A 13,634-nucleotide genomic window follows, 5' to 3' on the forward strand; every position below is an offset into this window, starting at 1 on the left:
AAAATCTTATCCCATTTCTTTCCCACCCCACCTCTCATTTTAGAACACACAAATGACTTGATTCCCTAAAAAGAGATGAGGTATGAATTATTCCGCTAAAGGTTGAACGTGGGAAGGTGTTGCACATTGTGACAGCATTGCAGTAATTGCTGTTGTGAACATCATCATGGCAGGGGGTTACCAGGAGGTTAGAGGGAACAGTTGCTGGCAATCTCCTGCCCAAGACTGTCCAAACTAGAGAAGAAACATTCATGAAGGTACCATCTATTTTTGAGCATCTCCAATGGGCCAAAGGCCCCACACAAACTGTGGAAGGACTGTGCCAAAACCGGAGGTTATCAATTACTTGCCTCTACCAACCCCGTAGCCCCAATTAAACAGATACGTGGATGGGATAAGTATGGAGGGAGATGGACTAAATGTAGGAAAATGGGGTGAGTTTAATTGTGAAAACTGGGTGGCGTGGACAGGTTGGACTGAAGGACCTGTTTCCATGCTGTAGACCTCTGTGACACGATTGTGTATGGAGTCACCTTAGGATTCAGTGACTCTGGATTGGAAGAATGTCTCCCTTGATCCTGTGCACTGTATTTAGAAGCTGGTGATGATCACACTCACTCCAAGCCTTTCTACACAAGACTAGGATGAGACTGAAAAATCTATCCAAGTCCATTTGTCCAGCCATTGTAAGTTGAAAATTTACATCATATAGATAAATTTAGAACGGCCAAGTCTCTCACTTTTAGCCTAGTAATGGTGGGATGCCCCCTGTAAAAACGCCATCCCATTCTCCCAATTCCTTCGACTCCGCCGCATCTGCTCCCAGGAGGACCAGTTCCAAAAACGCACATCCCAGATGGCCTCCTTCTTCAAGGACCGCAATTTCCCCCCCGACGTGGTCGACGATGCCCTCCACCGCATCTCTTCCACTTCCCGCTCCTCCGCCCTTGAACCCCGCCCCTCCAACCGCCACCAGGACAGAACCCCACTGGTCCTCACCTACCACCCCACGCTAATGCCCGAAACGTTGATTCTCCTGTTCCCTAGATGCTGCCTGACCTGCGCTTTTCCAGCAACACATTTCCATCTCTTATTCAGGGGCACTTCCAGTTCTACCCTGATGTGGAGTTGAAGTCTTGCGAAGGTCCAAATCTGGTAATACTTAGATTCCCCACAGTATGGAAACAGGCCCTTCGGCCCAACAAGTCCACACTGACCCTCCAAAGAGCAACCCACACAAACCTTCACCCCCGACCAATGCATCTAACACTACGGGCAATTTAGCAAGGCTTCCAGGGACACCTGAGTAACTGTGAATGAGGGGCAGGCAATCTGATGAAGGGTTTTGCTCGAAACGTCGATTTCGAAGCTCCTTAGATGCTGCCTGAACTGCTGTGCTCTTCCAGCACCACTAATCCAGAATCAGGGGTCAAATGTTGACAGAATACCTTCCGTAATGGATATTAGTGAACCAGTTTAGTTTTTACCATCAATATCGGTCACTCTTACTGAGAACATAATGTCCGGATTAAATTAAAAGTAGGGTTCAAATCCTTGAGCTGCTCTGGTAGAATTTAAATAACTTTGCTCAAATTTGCTTATTAGCTAACATGGCCCCCTCCTCAGTTGTAAGTAAGGCTTGTTCTGACTTGGTTTCTGTCAAAAACAAAAGCAAATTCAGTGGGATACAGAGAAGCTTCCTGTTTCATCCTGCTTTCAGGGATTCAAACTGGAATGGTTTGGGAAATTGCAACATTAAAATGAAAAGTGAGCAGTTCTGTAAATATTTTGTGTTGATCCGAGTATCTGTAACATGAGTCACTTGGTTTGGAGCCGCAGACTAAGCAGCACAGATTTCATTTAACTTTGTTCCGATTCTTCACCAAATATGTTACTTAAATGGCACAGGATCTGCCTTGCCCGTTCCAAACCACGTCGTGGAAGGCTATAACCTTCCTCATATTCAGGTTTTAACATGTAAAGCTTCACCCTTGAAATGCACAGAGGGGGTTGCTCTGTTTCTGAATTACAACAAGTTAGTGAGACTCAGTTTCAAGAAAGGAATCTGGGTTTGATCATCATGTAATCTTTCATCTCAAACGATTGTACCCAGTGAATGTGTTGTGTTTCTGTAGACATCTTGGAAAGTTAGAATTAACATTGTCACCCTGGGAACCTTGTGGATTACGTGTGATTGAGGGCAGTGGTCTGGATCACAAGTATTATATTCAAACTGTGCCTGTTTTGAAGAGGCCTGATGAAGGAGTGGCGCTCCGAAAACTAGTGCCTCCAAATAAACCTGTTGGACTTCAACCTGGGGCTGTGGGATTTTTGAAGAATGTCATTCCTGAAGAAGGGCCTGTGCCCGAAACGTCGAATCTCCTGTTCCCTGGATGCTGCCTGACCTGCTGTGCTGTTCCACCAATAAAGTTTCAACTTTGATCTCCAGCATCTGCAGACCTCACTTTCTCCTGTGGGATTTTTAACTTTGTTTTAAAGAGTTGCAACATTGACATGAAACAAAACTATTCTTTTGAGAAACTGTTACAAAAGTCTGAAGTGCGTTGAAGGGAACCCATCAACAATGAGATTAAAGGTCTATTATGAATGAAGAAATCTCTTTCATTTTTACAAAGCCATTCAAGAATGCAGGGATATCTAAAGCATATTACAACAAATGAGATACTTTCAGGTGTAGTTATTATAGGAAATGCAACAACAACATGATCAAAAAGCAGAAATTGCTGGAACTCTGGAGAGAAAGCAGAATTTATGTTTCAGATCTAGTGACCCTTCCTCAGAACTGTTGGTAACTGGGAAAAGATGAGAGCAATTTGCGATATTGGAACTAAATCTCAATTCCACTCCGGTGCTTCAGCCAGTGATCTTAAACCTCTGTTTATCACCCCTCCTGGAAACTGTTCCTCTTTATTTTCTCGCTCAAAGCCTGTTCTGTTTTTTAGCCCCTCCAGTAAATCTGCCCTTAATGTCCCTGCACCAAGGAGAACAGGGAGCGCGTCTCCTGTGTCTCTCTGCTTTTCACATTGGCAAAGTCCTCCCTGCTGTCCCCATTATCCACATTATCGGAGGGATGTGATCGCACTGGAGAGGGGACAGGGGGAGATTTACCAGGATGTAGCCCTGGGCTGGAGAGTCTCAGTGATGGAGAGAGATTGGATATACTGGGGCTGTTTCCCTTGGAGCAGAGGAGATTTGAGGGGGAACAGGATTGAGATGGATAAGGTGATGACAGGCAGAGACAGGGGTAGACAGGAAGAAACGTTTCCTCTTAGTGAAGGGATTAGTGACCAGGGGCATGCATTTATGGTCAGGGGCAGGAGATTTAGAGGAGATATGAAGAAAGAACATGTTCACCTAGAGGGTTGTGGGCATTGGAAGTCCCTGCCTGTGAGGGTGGGAGAGGTGGAAACCATCACCACATTGAAGAAATATTTACATGTGTGCTTGTGGTGTCAAGTGCTGGAAACTGGGGTTAGAATTGTTAGGTGGTTCTTTCTGACCTCTGTGGGGTTGTGATGCCTGAAGGTCCTTTTTCTGTCCTGTAGATCTCTGTATAAACAGGAAGGATCGATAATGATCAACTGTTCCCACTGATTGGGGGTTCTAGAAACAGAGGACAGAGTCTGAGATTTGGGCCAAGGTATTCAGGAGAGATGTTAGGAAGCACTTGTGCACCCAGGGTGGGAGTTGTTTGGAACTCTGCTACAGAAGGCAGTGGATGCTGCATCTGTTAGTTTTCATTCTGTAATAGCTGATTTTTCATTAAGCTCAAGTCTGAAGGGAAATCGGCCAAAGAAATAATATGGATTTTTTTTTTCCAAAACTGCAGATGCTGGAAACCTGAAAACAAAAACACAAATTGCTGGAGAAACTCAGCAGGCCTGGCAGCATCTGTGGAGAAAGAAACAGTTAATGTTTCAAGTCTGGAATGACTTCTGAACTATTATGAAAAAGGATCACTGAGCTCAAAACATTAGCTCTCTTTTCTCTCTACAGATGCTCATATCTGCTGAGTTTCTCCAGCAATTTGTTTTTGTGTTTCAGATTTCCAGCAACTGAAGTTTGTTTTTGTTTTGATGTTTACAGACTCTAGAAGTAATTAAAAGCAAAGGGTGATGGGATCTGATCAAATGAAAAGGAAGTTTTATTTCTGTTTATTTGTCTGTTTATCCATCCTAAATTAGGGTGACAGTGAATTTCTGACTGAATTGGATGTTCATAACTGATGGGATAGTTCATTCAACATTGGAAATGGCTTCCTGAAGTTTGGTTAGACATAACAAAGTCGTCTGTGTATATAACTCAGATGCAACATTCTTTGAGGGTTTTGTTGGTCAATGTAACACTTGGGTTTATATCTATATTATTGTATTGGAAGTACATGACAGTCTGTGTGAATATTTCAGTGATTACCCTCCATGGTAATTGAACTGCAAAACTAAAACACAATGATCCACCAAGGCAGGTTTCAATGTGGGATCTGACTTATCTAATAGCACCATCAGCTGGTGCTATGTCTGGTATCACCATCCTAGCAAAGTCCATTTATCTTGTTGCTCATTGATACAATCTATCAACACATCGTTGTAATTTTATACTTTATCTGCACTGCATTGCAAGTCTACTTTTTTTAAAACAAAATTAACCTATTATTTCCAATCAGCCTGTTGAGAGATATAATTATACACCTTTGGAGCAGGTGGGATTGGAACCCAGGGCTCTGTCCAGGGATAGGGACACTATCACTGCACCACATGAACCATAATGCTACTTTTCTTTGTGTCTTTGGCCAATTGGATAATGTGGCTTTCTATCCCATGTTATAACTAATTAATAATGATTAGTTGTCAACACAGGTGTTTGTGAGACACTGAGTTTAAGTGCCTGACAATTCGTCTGCCTGCCCATTGTCCAAATCTGCTAGCCAGACAATTTCTTCATTTACCATACATTCTGAACTTAATGTTTAGTTAACAGTTAGGAGTAAATTAATGAAATGCCTCCTGGAAGTTCCTGTAACTAATCCACAGACATTCCATTCACACCTGGAGCCACTTCTGCGAATAAATTCCAATGTGTCTGTCAGACCTGACCAACCCTCTACAATGGAGACTCTTTGATCAGTTGAAATGTTGTGGTGTTAACCAAGCCATCCTTAATCTCTTAATTCCCTGTCGAAATATGTTAGTCCACCTCCTCTCGAATTCCATCACTACCCCTCTCTCCTTTTGAAAGTAGTGAAGTCACTACAATTTTGCAACCCAAAGCGTGTTTACTAAGTTAAACTTTGCAGATGTCTGAACTATAATCTTCCAAGGTTCTCACCTTTTCCATGAAAAACATCTGTTGCTGGCATTTATTGCACTTGAATGTTACTAATTCCATTATTGCTGTTAGCTCCTTCTGTTAACTTTATAGTGAGATCCCATTCATGATTTAATATAGTTAAAAGTCACACAACACCAGATTATAGTCCAACAGGTTTATTTGGAGGCACTAGCTTTCGGAGCACTGTTACTTGATGAAGTGCTCTGAAAGCTAGTGCTTCCAAATAAACCTGTTGGACTCTAACCTGGTGTTGTGATTTTTTAACTTTGTCCACCCCAGTACAACACTGGTGTCTCCACATCATGACTTGATATGTTTTGGGTGGTGACGACAAATGGCCTGGAGTAGTTCAGTATTCGGTGTCAGTGTTTGCTAAGGAAGTGGATGATGACAAAATATTGGTCATGGAGCTGAACATTGAGATGAAGGACATTCCTGAAAAGGCTGACTTCGACTTGAGTGGATAGCGTCATCAAAATGTGGAGATAGTGGGAGGTAGTCCCATTATCTTTCAATCTTTTGTAGATTCGGGGTGAGGTGCCAGAAGATTGGAGAGCAGCACATATGGCACCTTTCAGCTGGAGTTACTGGGGAATGTTTGTTAACCTTCCCAGATGGTCAGTTTAACAGCAGTAGATCAGGTTTTAGAAACAATCAACTGAGGGGGAAAAAACAAGTTTGACTTAATGAAACAGATCAGCCATAGATTTATAAAATACAGAACCTGATTTGATATTGTAATTGAAATTTATGGGTAAATAAGACTTGAAGGAAACAGAAGATTTCTATATGGATTTTAGAGCTTTTGACAAAATGCTTAATTTTTTTTTTCCACAGGGTATTTGTGGCACTGGCAAGTCCATTGTTCTGTTGCCTGTCCCTAATTGCCCTGAAGGGTTTGTGGTGTGCTGCCTTTTTGATCCGCTGCCATCCATATGCTGTAGGTTAACCCACAATATCCTGAAGGAGGGAATTCCAGGATTTTGACCGCAACACTGAAGGAACGGTGATATATTTCTAAGTCAGGCTGGTGAGTGGCTTGGAGGGGAATTTACAGGAGGTGGTGTTCCCAAGTAGCTGCTGGCCTTGTCCATTAGTTTGGAAAGCTAATGAACAAAATTGGTATCATCGGATGTGTCAGTTGTAATTTTTTTTAAAATATGATGCAGGGCAAAGAAGAACAAGCTGTAGTAAATGGTTGTTTATCAGACTGGAGGATGATGGTTTAAGGTCAATTCCAAGACCACAGGTAGTTTTTAACAGATGACTTGGGTGTTGAAATAAAGTGAAATATCAAAATTTGCAAATAGTATTCTGTTGCTTGAGCTTGTTTATAAAAGTCAAAACCTGAAAACGCCGAGTCATAGAGATGAACAGCACGGAAGCAGATCCTTTGGTCCAACCCATCCATGCCAACCAGATATCCCAACCTAATCTAGTTCCATTTGCCACCACTTGGCCCATATCCCTCTTTCCTATTCATGTCCCTATCCAGATGCCTTTGAAATGATGTAATTGTACCAGCCTCCACCACCACCTCTGGCAGCTCATTCCATACACACACCATCCTCAACGTGATAAAATTGCCCCTAAGGTTCCTTTTCAATCTTTCCCCTCTCACCTTAAACCTCTATAGCTCTCTGGGTAGCGAGTGAAGAATAATTTCTCAATGATTCTTTTCATCATAGTTTTGGTGGCCAAAATTCATTAGAAAGCCATGAACCTAGTTTTGAAACAGTTTAAAGATCACTGCTTTACATATTGACTTCTTTAAATGACAGCTTGATGGCTGTCTTGGTCATTGAGTTGATGAGAGGTAATAATGAGCTGCAGTATTTCCAGTGCCAGCCCAGTGTAGTGGGTTAGCTCTGAGGCATGCAAAATCCCATTTACTAGGTTCAGTTTTTGCTTCAGAGGCAAAAGTGTACCCATGGAAAACGTCATCTGTGATGAACATGAGGAAGGCTGTTAAGCAATGAACTAAATTTGAGCAACCTATCCCCAACTTGAATAATAGAGAACAAAATTGCTTTGCGCAGGGTAGGTTATGTGGGGAACAGATTGTTAATAAAAGTCTTTGATTCTGTGTTGATTAAATTTTTGATACACATTCAAAATTTAATTAAGAATGGTCTTAGAAATAAACATGAGATAAACAAATATTCTGCAGATGATCAGCTTTATACCCATGAGGCTACAGGAATCTTTTCTGATGGTAATTGGCCAGGATTAGTGGGTTATGTCAAATCGGATTCTGGCAGCTCAGTTTCGAGGAAGGGTCACTGGACCTGAAACATTAACACTGATTTCTGTCCACAGATGCTGCCATACCTGCTGAGCTTTTCCAGCAATTTCTGTTTTTATGTTCTGATTTGGTTTAGTGTTTAATGAAGTGATCTCGCTGAAACATAAACACCCAATGCTGCATTCTTTAACCACAAAAAATTATTACGATGGGAACAATGATAAATTAGAATAATTGAACTATTTATGATACAAACTCAAAAATGTTAAACATATGGTAAAAGTATAATCTTATCAAATCCCAAAAGGTACTTTTTAAAAGAAATTTGACAAGTAATAAAACAGCTTTTATACAGTACCCAAATTACCTCTCCTAATGCTTCCCCTATCTCGTACTCTCACCAGAGTCCAACAACTTGGTAGGGTTAAGCACTTGGGGCTGTCATGCATTTGAGGTTCTCTGTACTTAGCTTAAATGGCCATGTTTGGGTTTTTATCTCAACACTTCTAGTCTGGAACTAGCATAAACTTATCATTTGAAGATAATCTAATTCACTGTCTATTATTTCTTTCTCAGGAGCACTGCTCTACATAGCCATCCTGTTCCAAGGTTTTCACAGGACTAACTGGATCCAAGTTGAATGTGAAATTAAATTTTAATTGCTAAGCTTCAGGGACAAGCTCATATTATTGGGTTTTAAAACAGTTAATTTTTTTTAAAAACAGTTTTTCGTAGTCTGTAGCTTGTTCTTCTGACAAAGTTGTGTACATATTCATACCTCTCCCTGTCAAATCACATTGCTGTTAAGATAAGATTAGATTAGATTACTTAGTGTGGAAACTGGCCCTTCGGCCCAATAAGTCCACACCGACCCACCCAGACCCATTCCCCGACACCTAACACTACAGGCAATTTAGCATGGCCAATTCACCTAACCTGCACATTTCTAGACTGTGGGAGGAAACTGGAGCACCCAGAGGAAACCCACGCAGACACTGGGAGAATGTGCAAACTCCACACAGACAGTTGCCTGAGGTGGTCTCTGGCACTGTGAGGCAGCAGTGCTAACCACTGTGCCACCGTGCGCCCACTGAAGGTTCAAAGATTTTTTAACCTCATTGTCCAGGTACCTTCTCAAATGAGGTGAAGTGTCTTTCAACTCTATCCTCATTAAATACAGACAGAATATAGATTTTTCATTTATCAAGTTCATTTGAATCATCATCAATCTCTGAGCTATGACTGCGACATTCTTTACTCCAAGCCTTTCTCTGGCCTAGTTATATTGTCTAATTCCCCTTTCCTTTTAAGTTCAAATTTTTAAATTTCAAAACCTTTCCTATTCCTATTCCTTTTTCTCGTCTTTCCCATTAATGCTTTCATGTTTCCTGTCCTCTTCCCTTTTTTCTCATCACTTTTCATTGCTCTTTACTTCTCTTTCTATCAATTGAAGTCTTTTTGATTTCTCTAACTTTTTCTTCAAACTCGGTTATCTTAATTTCCAGTTAAATCTCAGATAATTCTAGCAGTGACCCCTCAATTTCAGGTTTGCTCCACCTGATTCTAAATGTTGGATAAATACTTTAAGCACCTTTTGTGGTTTATTGCTGTTTCCAATTTATCTCCACTGTTGTTGCATCTTCTACACACTGAAAACTGTGATACTGAAAACTATTTTGACCAGTACAAATCATAGAATAAAATCTGATTTATGTACATGATCACCATCTACCTAATTGTTTAAAGAATGCATTTGCAGATAATGTCACATGTGAAGTCTAGACGATGAGGTGTGTTTCCAATGAGTGTGCGTGTGGAGTTGTTTGCAGCTATTGGTGTCAATCAGTGCCTTGTTTAAAAGTGGCACAAATCCCTCTTAACTATATTTAATTCAAATTCTGATGAAGAAACCCCTCTTGTGATCCCTGCTTATGGAACAATTCAGTTTCCAAAATAAACTCTGGCTTCATGGAACTTTGTTTTTTAAGTTAACTTATTAGTTATTCACAAACATATTTACAGAAGACTACAAATTTTATTTAATGGAAGTAAATTACATGAAATAAACAGATATGTAATAAAACAAGCTATCTAAACATTAGAGACAATGAGAATGACCATGAAATGCACAGCAAAACAAGGTCTCATCCCATTTTTCTGACACTTTATTACAAAGTCTCAGGTCTAATGAAATTGCACCGTCTTACTGTTCAAGTTTCTGTTTTACTCATCCTGGTAGCTTTTTTTTTCTGGCCTCTGCAGACAATTTGATGGGTCCTTTCCAAATCTGCTGATTGTAAATTTTTCACAAGTGAGAGCCTAAACTTTTTATTTATTAACTTTTATATTTATTGATTATGCATGCTTTATCATTGTATCTGAGTTTGTGCATTGCGGGTTTTAATTTTAAATCTGTTTTTCTTTATCTCTGGTTCTCTCAGTTTGTGTGTTCCTCCATCTATTACAGTATCTCTCATCTGTCTGGCTTTGTTGATCTGTGTTTTTGTCTCTGTATCTTTGTATGTCTCTAGCTCTGAACTTGTGTACCTGTTTCTGCCTCTGTGTTTAGTATTTATCTATCTTTGGGCATTCCCACTTCTGTGTCAGTGACTCCCTATCTGTGTGTTCTTTCCTTAGGACCTGGGTTCGATTCCAGCCTCTGCAAATTTCAAGACAAACATTTGCCTTCCAGCCCATTTCCTTTGGGTGCTCCGGTTTCTTCCCACAGTCTAAAGTGTTATCCTGAAACATGTCCATATTACAAAGGAGGTGCTGGACTGCTTAAAATTGGATAAATCCCTGGGACCTGATCAGGTGTACCCTAGAACTCTGGGAAGCGAGGGAAGAGATTGCTGGTCCCCTTGCTGAGATAGTTGTATCATCGATAGGCACAAGTGAGGTGCCAGAAGACTGGAGGTTGGCTAATGTGGTACCACTATTTAAGCAAGATGGTAAGAAAAAGCTAGGGAACTACAGATCAGTGAGCCTAACATCAGTGGTGGGCAAGTTGTTGGAGGGAATCCTGTGGGACAGTATTTACAAATATTTAGAAAGGCAAGGATTGATTAAGGACTGTCAACATGGCTTTGTGTATGGGAAATCATGTCTCTCAAACTTGATTGAGTTTTTTGAAGAAGTAATGAAGATGATTGATGAGAGCAGAGCAGTGGATGTGATCTATATGGACTTTAGTAAGACATTTGACAAGTTTCCTCATGAGAGACTGGTTAACAAGGTTAGATCACGTGGAATATAAGGAGAACTAGCCATTTGGATACAGAACTGGCTCACTTGCTTTTCAGACTGGAGGCCTGTAACCCATGGTGTGCAACAAGGAGTGCTGGGTCCACTGCTTTTTATTGTTTATATAAATGATTTGGATGTGAGCATAGGAAGTACAGTTAGTAAGTTTGCACATGACACCAACATTGGAGATGTAGTGGACAGCGAAGAAGGCTACCTCCGATTACAATGGGATCTTGATCAGATGGGCCAATGGGCTGAGAAGTTTAATTTAGATAAATGTGAGGTGCTGCATTTTGGAAATGTAAATCAGAGCAGGACTTGTACACTTAATATTAAGGTGATGGGGAGTGTTGCTGAACAAAGAGATCTTGGAGTGCTGGTTCATAGCTCCTTGAAAGTGGAGTTGCAGGTAGGTAGGATCGTGAAGGAGGAGTTTGGTATGCTTTCCTTTATTGGTCAGAATATTGAGTACAGGAGTTGGGAGGTCATGTTGCGGCTGTACAGGACATTGGTTAGGCCACTGTTGGAATATTGTGTGTATTTCTGGTCGTCTTCCTGTCGGAAGGATGTTGTGAAACTTGAAGGGGTTCAGAAAAGATTTACAAGGATGTTGCCAGGGTTGTAGGATTTGAGCTATAGGGAGAGGCTGAACAGGCTGGGGCTGTTTTCCCTGGAGCGTCGGAGGCTGAGGGGTGACCTTATAGAGGTTTACAAAATTGAGGGGCATGGATAGGGTAAATAGTCAAGCTCTTCTCCCTGGGGTGGGCTAGTCCAGAACTAGAGGGCATAGGTTTAAGGTGAGAGAGGAAAGATTTAAAAGGGACCTAAGGGGCAACTTTTTCTCACAGGGTGGTATGTGTATGGAATGAGCTGCCAGAGGAAGTGGTGGAGGCTGGTACAATTACAACATTGAAAAGCCATCTGTATGGATATATGAGGAGGAAGGGTTTGGAGGGATATGGGCCAAATGCTGGCAATTTGGGACTAGATTAATATGAGATATCTGGTTGGCATGGATGAGTTTTACTGAAGGGTCTGTTTCTGTGCTGTGTATCTCTCTGTGCAAGTTAGGTGGATTGGCCATTAGAAATATATGGATACAAAGATGGGGTGTGAGATGCTTTTCAGAGTGTCAATGTGGACTTGATGGGCTGAATGGTCTGCTTCCACACTTCAGGGAATCTATGATTATATGTCTGTGTTTCCCGCTCTCTGTACCACTAGCTCTGTTTGTGCTGTGTTTATCTGTGTCTTCATGTATCTATGTATGTTTGTGTGTCCCTGTGTGTGTGTCTCTGTCTCATTTTGTGCATTTCTTTCTCTGTCTTTGCGTTCCTCTCTGTCTCTCCCTCTGTGTTTTTCCCTCTGCCTCCCCCTTTGTGTTTCCCTCTCTCTCTCCCCTCCCCTGCAGGTAGGAGGTGGAAGAACATTGTGAGCAGGAGCAGTTCTCCACCCCCCGGTCTCAGTGTCGGGCTGTGCAGGTACAAGGGAGGAGGGACATTACTGCTGCTGCTGCTGTTCCCATGATCTGAGGTACTCTCTGTCTGTGTGAGGGTGTGTGTCTGGGTCTCCGCAGGTACCGGGTGGAGGGAGGGGATAATTCTCTCCCCCCCCCCCCCCCCCCGGGGTAGGGGTTGGGGGAGGGGGTGGTGCGGCTGCGCTCTGGGATTTGATCGCTCCCGGCGGCAGGTCTTTGCGGGCAGTGGGCCGGGGCCAGAGGGAGGGAACCGGGAGCCCCGGGGGAGAGCAATCACCTGGGCCCCGGGGGGAGAAGGTGTAGGGGGAGGGAGCCGGCTGCAGGTACGGAGCTGTCCCGGGGCGGTGGGGGAACGGGGAGAGACTTTGAGCCGAGTTTGGGAAGTTGGCGAAAAGTTGAATGAACTTTCTGAAAAGTTTGACGAAGTTTGTAAAAGTTGCTATCTTTGTTGTGTTCTGTGTTTTTCAGTTTTCCCGGGATTCCTTCTCCCTCCCGGCACCTGAGGATTTATTTCTGAGGGGGTTCTCTCTCTCTCTCTCAAGGATTGAGAAACAAAAGAAGCCGCGGACCAGAGGAGTAGTTGTTGTTGTGGAGAGAGAGAGAGAGTTGTTCTCTCCCGGGGAGGGTTTGCTTGTAATTCTCTCTCTCTCTCTCTGTGTGTCTCTGGGGTTTGGCGATGGCGAGCGGCGGTTACCGACCTCCCGGGAATACCACCGACTTCCTGGAGGAATGGAAAGCCAAGCGGGAGAAGATGCGAGCCCGGTTCGCCGCAGCAACCGGCGGTAACTCGGCCGAGAGCGGCCCGAACCGGAACGGTGCCCCGCCGCCCGCCGCTGAGCTCAGCAACAACAACAACAGCGGCGGCGGTAGCGCCGGGGACCGGGAGCGAGCGGCCGCCAGGACCGTCCCTCCCATCAACAAGCGGCCGGACGAGGACGGGAGCGGCGCCACCAAAGGCAGCGAGAGCGGAGCCAGGAACCCGGCGGCGGACGAGGTGGAGGCGGAGAATCCGTCAGTCGCTCCCGCCGCTTCCTCGGCGTCACCTCCCGCCAGCAGCAAGATCAAAGAGAAGGGTAAGAGCTCCGGGCCCAGCGCCAGGAAGGGCAAAGGGCAGATCGAGAAGAGGAAGCTGAGGGAGAAGAGGAGGTCCACAGGAGTGGTCAACATCCCGTCCACTGAGGTAGGCAGCTGGCTCTCACCCTCACACCCTCTCATCCCTCCCTGTGTCACCCCCTCGCACCCTCATCCCTCCCCGTGTACTCCCTTCACTCCCTCATCCCTCCCCGTGTACTCCCTTCCCTCTCCCCCCCCTCCCCC

The 13,634-nt window shown here is 43.4% G+C and overlaps 1 protein-coding gene across 2 annotated transcripts in view; it reads left to right on the forward strand.

The window, feature by feature from the left end:
* Positions 1-12,262: 12,262 nt before the first annotated feature.
* pawr (PRKC, apoptosis, WT1, regulator) overlaps positions 12,263-13,634 on the forward strand; it is a 167,078-nt gene continuing 165,706 nt past the window's right edge. The window contains exons 1-2 of one of the 2 annotated variants that reach the window (XM_043708775.1): positions 12,263-12,373; positions 12,786-13,497. In XM_043708775.1, the coding sequence (XP_043564710.1) occupies positions 12,994-13,497 (504 nt within the window). In that variant the 5' untranslated portion in view covers positions 12,263-12,373; positions 12,786-12,993. Of the gene's footprint in view, positions 12,374-12,662; positions 13,498-13,634 lie in introns of those variants that run through there. The other variant, XM_043708776.1, reaches the window with a different exon arrangement.

The sequence above is a fragment of the Chiloscyllium plagiosum genome, chromosome 19 (assembly GCF_004010195.1).
Source record: "Chiloscyllium plagiosum isolate BGI_BamShark_2017 chromosome 19, ASM401019v2, whole genome shotgun sequence".
In the NCBI taxonomy this organism is placed as follows: domain Eukaryota; kingdom Metazoa; phylum Chordata; class Chondrichthyes; order Orectolobiformes; family Hemiscylliidae; genus Chiloscyllium; species Chiloscyllium plagiosum.